The sequence below is a fragment of the Leptonychotes weddellii genome, chromosome 16 (genome assembly GCF_054177405.1).
Source record: "Leptonychotes weddellii isolate Sample4059 chromosome 16, ASM5417740v2, whole genome shotgun sequence".
In the NCBI taxonomy this organism is placed as follows: Eukaryota; Metazoa; Chordata; class Mammalia; order Carnivora; family Phocidae; genus Leptonychotes; species Leptonychotes weddellii.
The window spans coordinates 44,349,866-44,364,236 of NC_138384.1; the positions used below are offsets into that span (position 1 = coordinate 44,349,866).

The window sequence follows — 14,371 nt, forward strand, 5'->3', positions numbered from 1 at the left end:
TTTTTAAAAAAGGGAGTCTGAGATGTACTGTCCGTATGACTAAGACCTTCTGAGCCTCACCTCCTCACATCTTCGGGAGAGTAGCACTATGTTAGGAGGAGAAAAAGCTTCTGTACATACAGAGATGGTCCTCATCTCAGCTCAACTTGGAAAAATGTAAAGAAATACTGGCCCTGTGCATTATTGGAAACTGTTTTTGTTCAGGAAATTTATTGAGTGCCTACTGCGTGTCAGGCCCTGGAACCCAGTCATCTTGTAGCCTCATAGAAAGGGCCTTACCCTGGGCTGCTTCTCATTCTTTGATTGGCATTCTAACCTTTTTCTTGCCCCTCTGGACTTGGAGGGGCTGTGGAGTGGGCTTACCACCCCACAGGCAGGTGACAGATGTTTTCCTAGTCCGCCAAAGTTGGGAGTTTCCTGTGATGCTCTTTCCTTGTTTCAAAAGCCAAAGGGCCAGCGGCAAGTTCTAGTCACTGTTTCTTTGCAGTACCACACTGGTGTAAGCTGTTGGTTCATTTCTTTGTTTCCTTTGCCATCTGGATATTATCAAGACTAAGAATCAGGCATGTTTTTAAGGAACTTGAAGTAAAGAACAATGGCCTATGTTACTCATTCAAAAAATGTATCTATCAAAAGGACAAGATGAAGGTGGCTCAAACTGACCCAGTCCTTTGTTTTTGTCATGGCATTTCATCATAGAGTTCACATAGGGCAAAGAGGAGCTTTGGTGTTCAGAGATCACTAGCCCCTGGATCCTGGCTCTCACAGTGCTGGGTGTGAATCTCTGAGCCTGTCTTCTCACCTATAAAATGGTGCTAATAACCCTTGCCTAGAAGGTGGTTGTGAGGTTTCAGATAATTGTGCAGAGCACCTAGCAGTGTCCTGCACATGGCCACTCCTAATTAATCACCGTTTTCCATTTTTGACCCAGTAAGACTACTTAGAGCCACAGATGTGTAGATTATTCTCAGGGTTTGGTTTCCTCTGGCTAGATGCCTTTTTCAATTCAGCCTGTGATGTGAGTGCCTTCAAAAGAAGATTGATGTTGGGATGGTATTACTTTCTCCTCTCCAAGGGCCTGCTGCTCTGAGTGCCCCAGGGACCCCATAACGAGCAACCCATGTCTGACTGGGGACTGAGACAGCTGGCAGGCCACTCACAAGAGTGGCGTTTCCATCTGACACGTGCCCAGTAACCCTTCGGGTGCCTGATGTGTTGCTTGTTATATCAGCAGTCTGGCCCACCTCTCGGCGTGCACCACAAAGTCTGATTGGCTTACTACAAAGGTTTAGAATTAGTTGTACAAGAATTCCCATCCTAATTTTGTGAAACCCTACCGAGCCTTCAGTTACTTCTCCGGAGGTGTTTTGACATTCAGTAAACCACAGTTTAAATCTGAGAGAGAGAATCCATGTCATTTACAAGGGGAGTTGGTGCTATTGCCACAGCTTACTCTCCATTCCCGCATTTTATAAGTTGAAGCACTGAACTAGATCTTTGATCTTTGGGGTGAGAGGGATAAAGGCAGTTGTCCAATTTAGCCTTCCATCGAATGGCAGAATCTCCTTGACAATGGGTATGGCAGGTAGTTTGCAGTCTCTGCTTTGAGTATTTACAGAGCTTTTTAAACAGCTGGGGATTTTGTTTTTTAAATTTCTCTTTCTATTGGCCAAAATTGCCTATCTGTGTTCTCCTCTTCTCTCTCCCAACATAACCCTTTGGAACTATAGAAAATGATCTCTTTCAATGAGATAGTGCTTTAGCTATTTGAAATAACTGACATAGTTCTCTGTTCTTGCCTTTTCCAACTTACAGATCCTTGGTATTTTATGTGAGTGGGTCTTTTTTACCTTAGAAATTCTCCAGATTGTCAGTGTACTCTTAATCATTTGTTCCATTATCCATTTATTTATTTTGCCATTCCCGGGAACTTTCAGAGGAAGGTAGTGAATCACAGTGGTTAGGAGCACAGGTTTTGGAGTCAGAACTGACTTGGGCAAGTAACTGAATTTTTTTAGGACTCAGCTTCTTCATCTGTAAAATGGTTTTTTTTTTTTTTTTTAAGATTTTTTATTTGACAGAGAGAGACACAGTGAGAGAGGGAACACAAGCAGGGGGAGTGGGAGAGGGAGAAGCAGGCCTCCCGCGGAGCAGGGAGCCCCATGCGGGGCCTGATCCCAGGACCCTGGGATCATGACCCGAGCCGAAGGCAGACGCTTAACGACTGAGCCACCCAGGCGCCCCTAAAATGGGGTTCTTAAAACCCACATGCACAGATCTGTTTTGAATCTGGAGTGAAATAATACATCTAAAGAACATAAGCAAGAGGGAGGGGCTAGTGCATAGTACTCAGTTGATGGAGGGTGAATTTTCTAGCTAATTTAGATTGTTAGAACACACCTCATCATCTTGTTTTAGTATTGAGAAGGTAGAGGAAGTATATGATTAAAATTTATTATCTGTTTACTAGAACTATGGTTAGAAGGCTTTATGGTGATTGGAAAAATTGCTTCCTTGCAGCTTTTCTTAAAGTTCCATTTTTTAATTCCTTAACAGTTTATTTGAGAGCATCAGTTTTACTGAAGAACAGTGCTGTTGTTGTGTTAGTTTTGACAGGCAAATTCTGCAGGATTGAGATTTTTTTTTTTTTAAAGATTTTATTTATTTATTTGACAGAGAAAGATACAGTGAGAGAGGGAACACAAACGGGGAGTGGGAGAGGGAGAAGCAGACTCCCTGCCGAGCAGGGAGCCCGATGCGGGACTCGATCCAGGGACTCCAGGATCATGACCTGAGCCGAAGGCAGTCGCTTAACCAACTGAGCCACCCAGGCGCCCAGGATTGAGATTTTTAAAAAGAATGTCGCTGAAATCCAGATGGGTTTCCTTGTATATTCAGATTCTGGAGCTAATAATTTAAACTATGTGGCTTTTTTTTTTTTAAGATTTTATTTATTTATTAGAGAGAGAGAGAGAGCACAAGAGGGGGGAGGGTAAAAGGGAGAAGCAGACTCCCCATTGAGCAGGGAGCCTGACGTGGGACTCGATCCCAGGACTGCAGGATCATGACTGAAGCTGAAGGCAGTTACTTAACGAACTGAGCCACCCAGGCACCCTAAACTATATGGCATTTTTAAGGGAGAGCATAGCTTGACTCATGGTTATCCGGTTGCAGCAATGTGTGACAACAGAAGCACTCCCCCCTCTCTTTCCTCGAATTATTGGGTGGCTACTGTATGCTAGGCCCTGAGTCAGGTCCCGCACATTTCACCTTCAGACCCCTTGTGAGGAGGTGCTGTCCCTGAGATGCTAAGTCACTTACCCAGAGTCACAGGACTTGTCTGTCAGGATTCAAACCCAGGTCTGTTAAGATTTCAGCCCTTAAATTCTTTATGTTGTACTTCCTGTAAGTAGAAGATGCCTGGGAGAGAGTCTAGATTGGTTAAATTATCTCATGTAAAGATACATCATAAATCATTAATGTGCTTTTTCCTTACTTCTTTAGTGAAAAGTCTAGGTCAGAGCCTAGAGATAGCGGCAGTCACTCCCTGCACCCTGAGAGGCTGTGTGGCTGATTTTATGAGGAGCGGGACAGGGACAGGGGTAAGCTTTGTGGAGGGCCTGGTTCTCTTGGACCCCAAGATCCGTTCGCATTGCATTAGAGTCTTCCTGACTGAATCAGTTAGCAGGCTCTATACAGATTTGCCTTTGGGTGGTCGTTACAGGTGATGTCAGCCCCCCAGCCCAAATGGGCTTGTTCCTTCTTTCATGTACATTTTATTCTCAGCTGTTCCTTTTTTTTTTTTTTTTGCCACTTGTTTGTACAGGAAGTCCTCAAAGAATCTCAGACTAAACAGGAAGTGATTTGTTCCCATATAAATAGAGGTACCAAATGGAATGAGGTTGGGCAGGATAAGGAAAGGGGAATGGTTGACCCTGACCTAGAAGCTAGTTCGTTGTCCCCTTTAGTGGATTTTATACAAAGATCCCCTAAATACTTTTTAAAAATTTTATTTATTTGTGGGGGAGCACGCACGTGCACGAGCAGGGGAGGGTCAGTGGGAGAGGGGAAGCCGACTCCCCTCTGAGCGCAAAGCCTGCCATGGGGCTCGATTCCACAACCCCAAGATCACAACCCGAGCCGAAGTCCAGAGTTGGACACCCAACTGACTGAGCCACCCAGGAGCCCTATCCCTAAATACTTTTAAATACATGGGTTGTATACATTTGTAATAAATCTGCCCTTCTGATTTGGTCTCGTTAACTTGGAAATGAAACGGAATTGCTGGAGCTGCACCTGAGTCCATTTACGTTGATCCTCTTTGGTTACCCTCCTCCTTAGTAGATATTTTACCAAAAGGCCAAATTTTCAGGTGTATTTCTGTGGCTTTTAGGAAATTTGCCATTTGTTTAGAGTATTTTTTCCTCATGTGAGCTTCAAAATAAAAGGATTGAATAATTTTGGAGCAGAGTATCTCAATAGTGTTTATGAACATGAGCTTTGGAGACAGACCCTCATGGGTTTGGATCCCAGCCATGTCACTGACTAGTTGTGTCATTTAGGTGCGTGGGACATTTTTCCTCGGTAAAGTGGAATGTCATGAGATTTAAAAAAAATAGTATTTGGGACTTGCTTGGTACCTAGTGAGCCCTCAAGTAGTAGTTGTTACTGCTGCTGCTTGTGTTACTGATGAAGGGGACTGCTGGGAAAGAGACAAGTATTCTCTTCTTTGTCCTGTTTGATTACTTGCTTTTACCCTTTCCTAATTCCAAAGCCACTGAGAATTAACCCCAGGCCAATCTAGCAAAGGAAGTTCTCCCTTGGAGCTTTCAGCCCTGCAGAATGTGTGCTCTATTTCTTTTCTGGAAAGAGGAAATTACTCATTCTCAATTCCATCTTTTATCTTTTTAAAGATTTTAGCCGTCTTTGAGTATATAACATTCATTATCCATATGGGATGTTTGGAAAACTTCCTGTTTACTCCAGGGCACCCCTGATAAAGGATGTGGATAGTCATCTCATTGTTACTAACTAAACATGGCCTGCTTCTTATAAACACCTTTGTTTTGATAATGCAGTCTCACACTTGAGGTGTGACTGTGTGTCAACTTGCTGGCATCTTGTGTGATATTTGGAGGCTAGAAAATACAAAACTAGTGAGATGAGCAAGTGGGTCTCTATCCTGTTTGGAGTCTTTCCAACAGTTTCCACACCACCGTGAGTTCCCTTCTGGAAGCCTTACCGATGTTTGAGTTGTGTGTTGATACTCACTTTGTTTTTGTGCTTTCTTTTCTCTTTCTTGTACAGAAACCAAAGCCCAAACCCCGGCCATCCATCACAAAGGCAACCTGGGAGAGTAACTATTTTGGGGTGCCCTTGACAACTGTCGTGACTCCAGAGAAGCCCATCCCTGTTTTTATCGAGAGGTGTATTGAGTACATTGAAGCTACAGGTAAGAGTGCGACCCAGGGCTGATGACGGCTTTCACTGTCTACGGGATACTTCCCAGCGGCCTGAGCCCTCTGGGGGCTCTGGGATCATCTCTCCTTAAATGTGAGAGGCTTTCGGAGAAGGAGCTGAGCAGTCAGGACAGCGGTCAGACTTGCGGGTCCTCCGTCGGCGTGTAGTTCTGAGGCTGTCATACAGGATCCATTAGACCTTTCAGTGTGCGGAGCATCCTGTTCTCGGGACTGCAGCTGGGGCTGGTGTTAGGTGCCTCCTCTGTGCTTGCTCAGCTCCCTGTCATAGCAGACAGCCTGTCTGTCTGGGTCCCCGTGGATCTGTCAGCTGCTTGAGGGCAGGGGAAGGGTCCTGTTATGGTTGTGTCTGCAGCACTGTACTGGACACATGCTAGTGTGGTTTGGCTTAATACAGTGAAGGAGTGGTTGTGGCCGTTACAGCCCTTGGCTGTTTAGCTGGTGCCTGAGATTCATTACGGACAGAATTTTTTTCCTGAGGTCAAAAACCAGCGAGGATCGTTGGATATCTTCTGGTCAGGCAGCTATATTTCAACTCCACTGACAACTTGGTGTTACCATGAAGACCAGCTGTCTTAATAGTTTCCACATTGTTCTTGAAGTGACAAAACTTTCCCTGTGTTGGAAACATTTATTTCGTTCATTTAGTGTGATCCCATAACGTGTCTCTTCGGCCTCTCTTTTGAAACCTCTGGAGCTTCCGTTTTCATGCCATTGTTTCCCTTGGTTTTCTCCTGGGTGCTTTCAGAGCTGAGGAGTTTGAGGAGAAGGTAGCATAGTAGGCCCATGGTTATGTCAGTTCTTGAGCATTAACAGTTGAGCTCAAGAATATAGGCTTAAACTAATTTGAAACCAAGGTAGGGATTAGAGCGTTCCTCTGTGTTCTTTCTGATTCCAGTGTTATCTGTGATGATACTAAGTATTGTGTGGTGTGCACAGCCTCCCAGGCATCCTATTAAGCTGCATGACAGTGTTAATATTTACTTAGGATGTGCCAAATCAGGGAAAATAGGTTTCAAGTTGAAGCCTGCTAAAGACTTTGTAGTTATTTCCAGGGTTTTCTCTGCAACACACCGGGCTGGAATCACAGTAAGCACTTTGCCTAATCATAGCAGATCTGCAGCTTTGTTTAGTTCATTCGGTTCCCAAAGCCTTTTCTCAGTGTCCATCTTTTTGACACTGGTTTTATATCCATTTCTTTCTGGCTCCTCTCCCTTGGGCAAGGAGAAAATCTGCACAAAGATTTGATTCAGGGGGCGCCTGGATGGCTCAGTCGTTAAGCGTCTGCCTTCGGCTCAGGTCGTGATCTCGGGGTCCTGGGATCGAGCCCCGCGTCGGGCTCCCTGCTCCGCGGGAAGCCTGCTTCTCCAGAACTCTCCCATTCCCCCTGCTTGTGTTCCCTCTCTCGCTGAGTCTCTCTCTGTCAAATAAATAAATAAAATCTCTAAAAAAAAAATCTTTATTAAAAAAGATTTAGGTGACTGAAGCCTCTACTTGTTGACCTAGCACTTCAGAGAGACAGTTTGTGTCATCTCAGGGAGGGGGAGGGCACTTTTTCCTGAACTTTTTGTTTTGAAATTATTTTAGATTTATTGGAAAGGCACAGAAATTATAAGTTTAAACAAATTGAAAGTTAGAAAAATCCCCAGGTTCCTCAAATGTATTTTACCAGTTTCCCCATACCATTCTTTCTGTATATATTTGTATCTTTTTTCTGAAATGTTTGAAAGTTTGTAGATCTGATGCACCTTTACTTCTAACTACCTCCGTGGGTATTTTCTAAAAACATTCTCTTACATAATCACCAAGCAGCTATCACACTTAGGACATTAACACCGACCCAGCACTAACCTACCCTAATCTGTGGATATTTTCATTTCATCAGTTGTCCCAGTAATGTCCTTTATAGCAAAACACAAAAATTGTTTTGGTCCAGGAGCTAACCCTGGACCACATGATAGGTTTACATGTCAAGCCTCTAGTCTCTCTTAATCTAGAACAGTTTAGTCTATTCATTTTTCATGGCCTTGATAGTTTTTTTGTTGCTGTTTTTTAAAGCTTTTATTTATTTGACAGAGAGAAAGCATGGGGAGCAGCAGAGGGAGAGGGAGAAGCAGGCTCCTGGCTGAGCAGGGAGCCCGATGCGGGGCTCTATCCTAGGACCCTGAGATCATGACCTGAGCCGAAGGTGCCCCAAGGCCTTGATAATTTTGAAGAATACAGATAAATTATTTTGTAGTAGGTTCCTCCTCAGTTTGGTGCTTTTTGTTTGTTTTTGGGGTGTTTTCCTCGTGGTTAGCTTCATACTTGCACCTGGGGCAGAAACAGCAGGGAAGTGATGCCGTGTCCTTCTCGATGCATCACATCATGTGGCACATGATGTCAGTTTGTCCCATCACTGGCAGCGTTCACTTTGATCACTTGGTTAAGGTGATGTGGTATGTACTAAGCTTCTCTACTGCAAAGCTACCCTTTGCCCGTAGTTTTACTCCCTGATTCCTTCAGCATTTATTAGTTGGTTTTCTCCTGTCAAGGAGAGCTTTCCCTTTTCACGGGGAGCCTTGTGTGAATGGTCTCCTCAAGTGGCTCACCCGTGGTAGCCCAAGGTGCCGGGATGTTAACCACATGCCCTCTAGCTGAGCACATCAGTGGTCTTGACCTGCCCCACGCACCTTGCTTCTTTCATTCTTAGCCTATGATTCACTTTTTGCTCTCCAATGATAAAATTATGCCTCTCCTTGCCATTCTGCTTATGAATCCTTTCGGATATAAGACTTCACCACCAGCCACTACCAAGCTGCTGCTTTTCTTAAAGCTCTGTGAGACTGCGCCACTGTCTGCCCTGTCACCCAAAGCTTGGCGCTTCAGGGTCATCTCCAGTCAGCTCCCAAGTCTGTCACTTCTGCTTCATCATCTCTGGGCTTTGTCCCCTCCATTTCATTTCCGCTTCCCCACCATCACCCTCCGCAGTCCATCCTGATTACATGACCGTTCCTCTACCAAAAAGCTCTTCTTACTGCCTCATTGCCTACCAGACGCGGGCCACAGTCTTGCCTCCTCCCATACACAGTACTGTTATGCTTGTCTGCCTACCTTCCTGCCCCGTGCCCCCCCGCCTTCCTCTGTCCCTCTCTCCCTTCATTCTTCTTTTTCTCTCCCCCACTTTCTGTTTTAACTACAACAAGCATTAATTTTTAAATTGTCTTATAAGAATACAAGCTGAATTCTTTATTTTTCCATTTTAAAAATTTAAATTAATTAACATATAATGTATTATTGGTTTCAGAGGTAGAGGTCAGTGATTCAGCAGTCTTATGTAGTACCCAGTGCTCATTACATCACATGCCGTCCTTACTGTCTGTCATACAGTTACCCCATCCCCCCACCCCCCTCCACTGCAGCAACCCTCAGTTTGTTTCCTGTGATTAAGAGTCTCTTATGGTTTGTCTCCCTCTCTGGTTTCATCTTGTTTTATTTTTTCTTCTCTTCCCCTATGATTCTCTGTTTTGTTTCTTAAATTCCACATATCAGTGAGATCATATGATAATTGTCTTTCTCTGACTGACTTATTTCACTTAGCATAATACCCTCTAGTTCCATCCATGTTGTTGCAAATGGCAAGATTTCATTTTTTTGATGGCCGAGTAGTATTCCATTGTATATATATACCATGTCTTCTTTATTCATTCTTCTGTCTATGGACATCTGGGCTCTTTCCATAGTTTGGCTATTGTGGACATGCTGCTATAAACATTGGGGTGCAGGTGCCCCTTCGGATCACTACATTTGTATCTTTGGGGTAAATACCCAGTAGTGCAATTGCTGGGTCGTAGGGTAGCTCTATTTTCAACTTGTTGAGGAACTCCATACTGTTTTCTTGGGTGGCTGCATCAGCTTGCATTCCCACAAGCAGAATTTCTTGGTATTTCTCTGCTTTGTCTGTGTTCTTCATGTAGTGTGAAATGTATCCGACATTCCTCCTTGCCTCTGGAGCTTGTCCTCGTTCTTCCAAGACTCCCCACCCCCAGTAGCCCTTTGAATGTAACCTCCCTGGTAGTTCTCAGGCACATTTCAACTTGCTGAGAGTAGGATTCTCTGTTCTTATCTCCTGAGTGTGGCACACAATATACATTACCTATTGATTAAATGAGTGGTCTTCAACCTGGAATACCTTAATTCCATTGTTTTCCCCTTCTTCCTTCCTTCTTTCTGTCCTTCCTTCCTTCCTTACTCTCTCCCTCCCTCCTTTTACATTTTGGTTATATACATCCCCTCGTTGGCATTAGTTTGTACTTTTGTAGAATTTCGGGAAAAAAATTAAACCTGGTATCTATGAATTTAGCGTGTATGGGGGGGGAGTGGATTGTGTGCTCTTTTCCTTAAAAGAATTTTTTTCCTCTTCATAAAATTTAGGCATGTTTATAGTAGAAATTCAGCAAATGACAAAAACTGTGAAAAAGAATTTAAAGAGTCATTGATCTTCCACTTAGTGAATACCACTGTTAATGGTCTGCTGTATTTCCTTATAGCCTTATTTCTCTGCAATGTGTGTTGGTTTTTACTTTTACATAATTCAGAATATGCAGTATGACAGTTCTCAAAAATTTTTTAGCATAACTTAGATGAGGCAAAAGAGCCCTGAGTTTACCAGCTTACCTACTCCTGTTTTCCTGCAGGAAAAGAATTCAGTAACCAAGAGGTGGGTTGGAGGACCATTTTTTGAGAATCACTGCTTTTTATTTTTATTTTTAAATATTTTATTTATTTATTTGACAGAGACAGACACAGTGAGAGAGGGAACACGAATAGGGGGAGTGGGAGAGGGAGAAGCAGGCCTCCCGCAGAGCAGAGAGCCCAGTGCGGGGCTCGATCCCAGGACCCTGGGATCATGACCTGAGCCGAAGGCAGACGCTTAACGACTGAGCCACCCAGGGGCCCCAAGAATCACTGCTTTTTAAACCAGACATTGCTTTGTGAGCATGCTCCCTGTCGTTAACTACTTCGTGAGAATATGACTTTTTTTTTAATTAGAAGAGCAACTGGTTTTATTAAGTATTCATGAATCGGGCAGCATCCCATCTAGCAAGCAGAGGGGATCTCCCTCAAAGAATATGACATTTAATTGCTGCATAATGTTCCAGGAAAGTGCTGGATCACAGATCATTTAACCATTCCCCTGTTTGGGGGCTCATGTAGCATTTTCTTCTGATGTACTTAATACTTAAAGAAGCAGATTAGCTAGGACAGGCATTTTGGAGTAGTGATACAGAGCTTCAGATCTGCAGTTAGACCAGGTCTGGAATCATTGTTCTGCCATTTGCTCATCTGTAAACTGGGGGTGATGACAGGATCTGCCTCCAGGGGCAGCCACTAGGGTTCCAGGGGACTTGCACTGAGGCGCTGAGTGTGGCATGTGGCCCAGGCAAGGGCTCAGTGTGTGCTGGTTGTCGCTGTAGCTTCACCAGTTGTACATTTGGTTCTTCTTTCTACTGCCCGTCAGACTCTACCATTAAATGTAAATATCATGACTTGACTTTTCTCCCCAGCTTCTGAATTGTGAGTAGTATGATGATCACTCAGTATTCACCAGGGGTTAACATTTTGCCACATTTGCCCTTTGTTCCCCTAATTTTTATTGTTGTTAAACCATTTGAGAATAAGCTGCACTCCTAAAAATCTCAGCGTTTATCCCTAAACTTAAGGAGTTTCTCCTCTATAACTGCAATAACATTATCACTTTTAAGAATAATAGCATTAATTCAGTAGTATTTCACATATGTTCCATGTTTAAATTTACTCAGTTGACTTAAAACTATCTCTTACAGCTGAGATTTTGTTCTAAGATCCAAGCAGTGTTCACAGTACATTTGGCTATTGCTTCCTTTGTCCCTTTCAGTCCAGAACAGTTCTCTTTGCCTTTTGTTTTGTTTTGAATGATGACCTTATTTGAAAAGTCTAGACAGTTGTCTTGTAGAATGTCCCCTTGCGTGGCGTGCTGTCTGTACCTCTCCATCATCCTCAGCTCCCTTCTGACACCACCCATGGCTACCTCATCACGTGGCTTCTGTCTGAGCAGAGGCCTGGGACTGATGAGACTTTGTTGAATGAGTGAATGAATTATGGATTAGGTATTTTCCCAGGTCTGACTAACTTATACTGAACTTACACTTAAGGGAGAGCCTCTGCTGCCACCGGACCTCTCCATCCCATCTCCCTCTCTTGCTCATGATAGAAGTCGTCCTATGACTCGTTTCCATGTGGTAATTCAGGCAGTTCGTCTAGCTGATTGGAGAGGACACTCCAAATGAAACGTGTTTGCCAGGTCTGTCCTAAGCAGTTCAGTCAAAAGTCATAGTTTTTGTATCTTTCTCATACACCTGGGCACTTTGCTTGTCCTGGTAATAAAACATTGCATCATCACTTTCAAAGGCAGTACTTGGGAGCTCGCACTCCTGCCCACGGTGGTGGGAACGAAATCCAGAAAGAAGCCCCTTTCCTTGTGTGCCTCAGGGCCTGGGTTGCTCCCCACCCCTTCACAGCCAGGGTCCCAGCCGGCAGCAGTGCCAAAAACCTACTTGCCAAGACCTTGCATTGGAGAGGCAGGAGCGTGAGTGTTGTGAATTGGGACATCTTGAACCATCCCATCACCTTATTATTTTTTCTTTTTTTTAAAAAAGATTTTATTTATTTATTTGAGACAGAGAGAATGAGAGACAGAGAGCATGAGAGGGAGGAGGGTCAGAGGGAGAAGCAGACTCCCTGCCGAGCAGGGAGCCCGATATGGGACTCGATCCCGGGACTCCAGGATCATGACTCGAGCCGAAGGCAGTCTCTTAACCAACTAAGCCACCCAGGCGCCCACCTTATTATTTTTTCTAATTACGAGAGTCATAAACTTGCTCACAGTAAAAAATTATTATAAATACAGATATATAACAAAGTGACAGTCCTTTAATCCCTATCTCTGGAAGTAATCTGAGTAGTTGAATTATGTTTTCTGCTAATATTACCCTCCCCCAAACGCTTAAAAACAGGAGATCATGTGCATACCGTTCTGAAGCTTGTATTTTGTTTTAATTTTACACTGTATATACCTTGGGCATCATCTTTATAATTCCATCTCCAGGCCAACTGCTTTTTTTTTTTTTTAATATTTTATTTATTTATTTGACAGAGAGAGAGAGAGAGCGAGAGAGGGAGCACAAGCAGGCGGAGTGGGAGAGGGAGAAGCAGGTTTCCCGCTGAGCAGGGAGCCCGATGCGGGGCTCGATCCCAGGACCCTGGGATCATGACCTAGGCGGGAGGCAGACGCTTAACGACTGAGCCACCCAGGCGCCCCCAGGCCAACTGCATTTTAATCTTAGACCTGAGAAGAGGGTGGGCAGGAGTTGGGGCGGCAGGGATTGGGGGTGGGAGAGAAGCTTTGTTTACCGGCAGCCCGACATTCCGGGGGTTGCCTGCCGGGGGTTGCCTGCAGCAGACACCTGTGACGGCCTTGTTTCCTCCTCATACTTGGTGAGTAAATTGCCAGCTCCTCCTAGACACAGACCAGAAGGAAAGGATCACTGCCTTCTCCCCTCAAAATTTGCTGCTCCTGCAGTCACCAGGACCCTGTTGGAGCTCTCCAGTGCCCCATATTCTTAGGGCTTCTGCTAACGTTACAGGCGGAGATTGGTTTTGGATTGCATCTGTCTTTTTTCCTGAGCTTTCTGACCAGTTCACTACCCTCGTTTCATATTTCCTAAAATTGGAACGTGTTCAAGAAATGGCCAGTAGGTAGAACAGCTTTTGGATTGATTTGCAGATGCTTTGAGCCCAGCCCAGGCTCAGAGAGCGCCTCTGTGCTTGCTGTGCTGATAGAATCACAGCTTTTCACTTTCTGCTCTAATTCCGTGATCAGGCTAGAAGGGGGCATGGATCTTCTGCAGCTGCTCTGGGGTCACCGCCGGAGGTCAGACTGACTTTATATTTCTGGCTAGAACACTTTCTTCCCCCAGTTTTCCTCCACATGGAATATTGTCAGGGCAGTGGAGCCCCTGACTCCCTTCTATAGTAGTGTGACTCCTGAGTGAAAAGAGAACATTGGCCAAGCTGCTCTCCGATGCATGGCAGGAAGTAGGAATATTCAGTCCTGGCCAGAGTTCATCTCGCTGGAGGACTCACTTTTATTTTTTTTAGATTTTATTTATTTGACACAAAGAGACACAAGCAGGGGCAGTGGGAGAGGGAGAAACAGGCTTCCTGCAGAGCAGGGAGTCCGATGTGGGGCTCGATCCCAGGACCCTGGGATTATGACCTGAGTAGAAGGCAGATGCTTAACGACTGAGCCACCCAGGCACCCCTGGAGGACTTAACTTTTAGAGCCCACTCACAGTCCTCCTGTATCCTAGTATGCTATCTTTATACCTCGCTGTGGTCACAAAACGGTTTTAAATCCCAATTTTTTAAAAATTTCTGTTAAGCTTTATTTTATTTTATTTTTATTAACATATGTATTATTTGTTTCAGGGGTACAGGTCTGTGATTCATCGTCTTACACAATTCACAGCGCTCACCATAGCACATACCCTCCCCAATGTCCATCACCCAGCCACCCCATCCCCCCTGCCCCCCCGCCCCCACTCCAGCAACCCTCAGTTTGTTTGCTTAATTTGTTTGATTAAGAGTCTCTTATGGTTTGTCTCCCTCTCTGGTTTCGTCTTGTTTCATTTTTCCCTCCCTTTCCCTATGATCCTCTGTCTTTATCAAATTCCTCATATCAGTGAGATCATATGATAATTGTCTTTCTCTGATTGACTTATTTCACTTAGCATAATACCCTCTGGTTCCATCCATGTCGTTGCAAATGGCAAGATTTCAATTTTTTGATGGCTGCATAATATTCCAGTGTGTGT

At 44.4% G+C, this 14,371-nt stretch overlaps 1 protein-coding gene across 1 annotated transcript in view; it reads left to right on the plus strand.

Annotated features, from left to right (window-relative positions):
- The window catches only part of ARHGAP35 (Rho GTPase activating protein 35), a 110,537-nt gene that overhangs the window by 57,107 nt on the left and 39,059 nt on the right, over window positions 1-14,371 (plus strand). Inside the window, exon 3 of the mRNA XM_081807169.1 lies at window positions 5,308-5,452. Within this exon, the coding sequence (XP_081663295.1) occupies window positions 5,308-5,452 (145 nt within the window). The remainder of the gene's footprint in view (window positions 1-5,307; window positions 5,453-14,371) is intronic.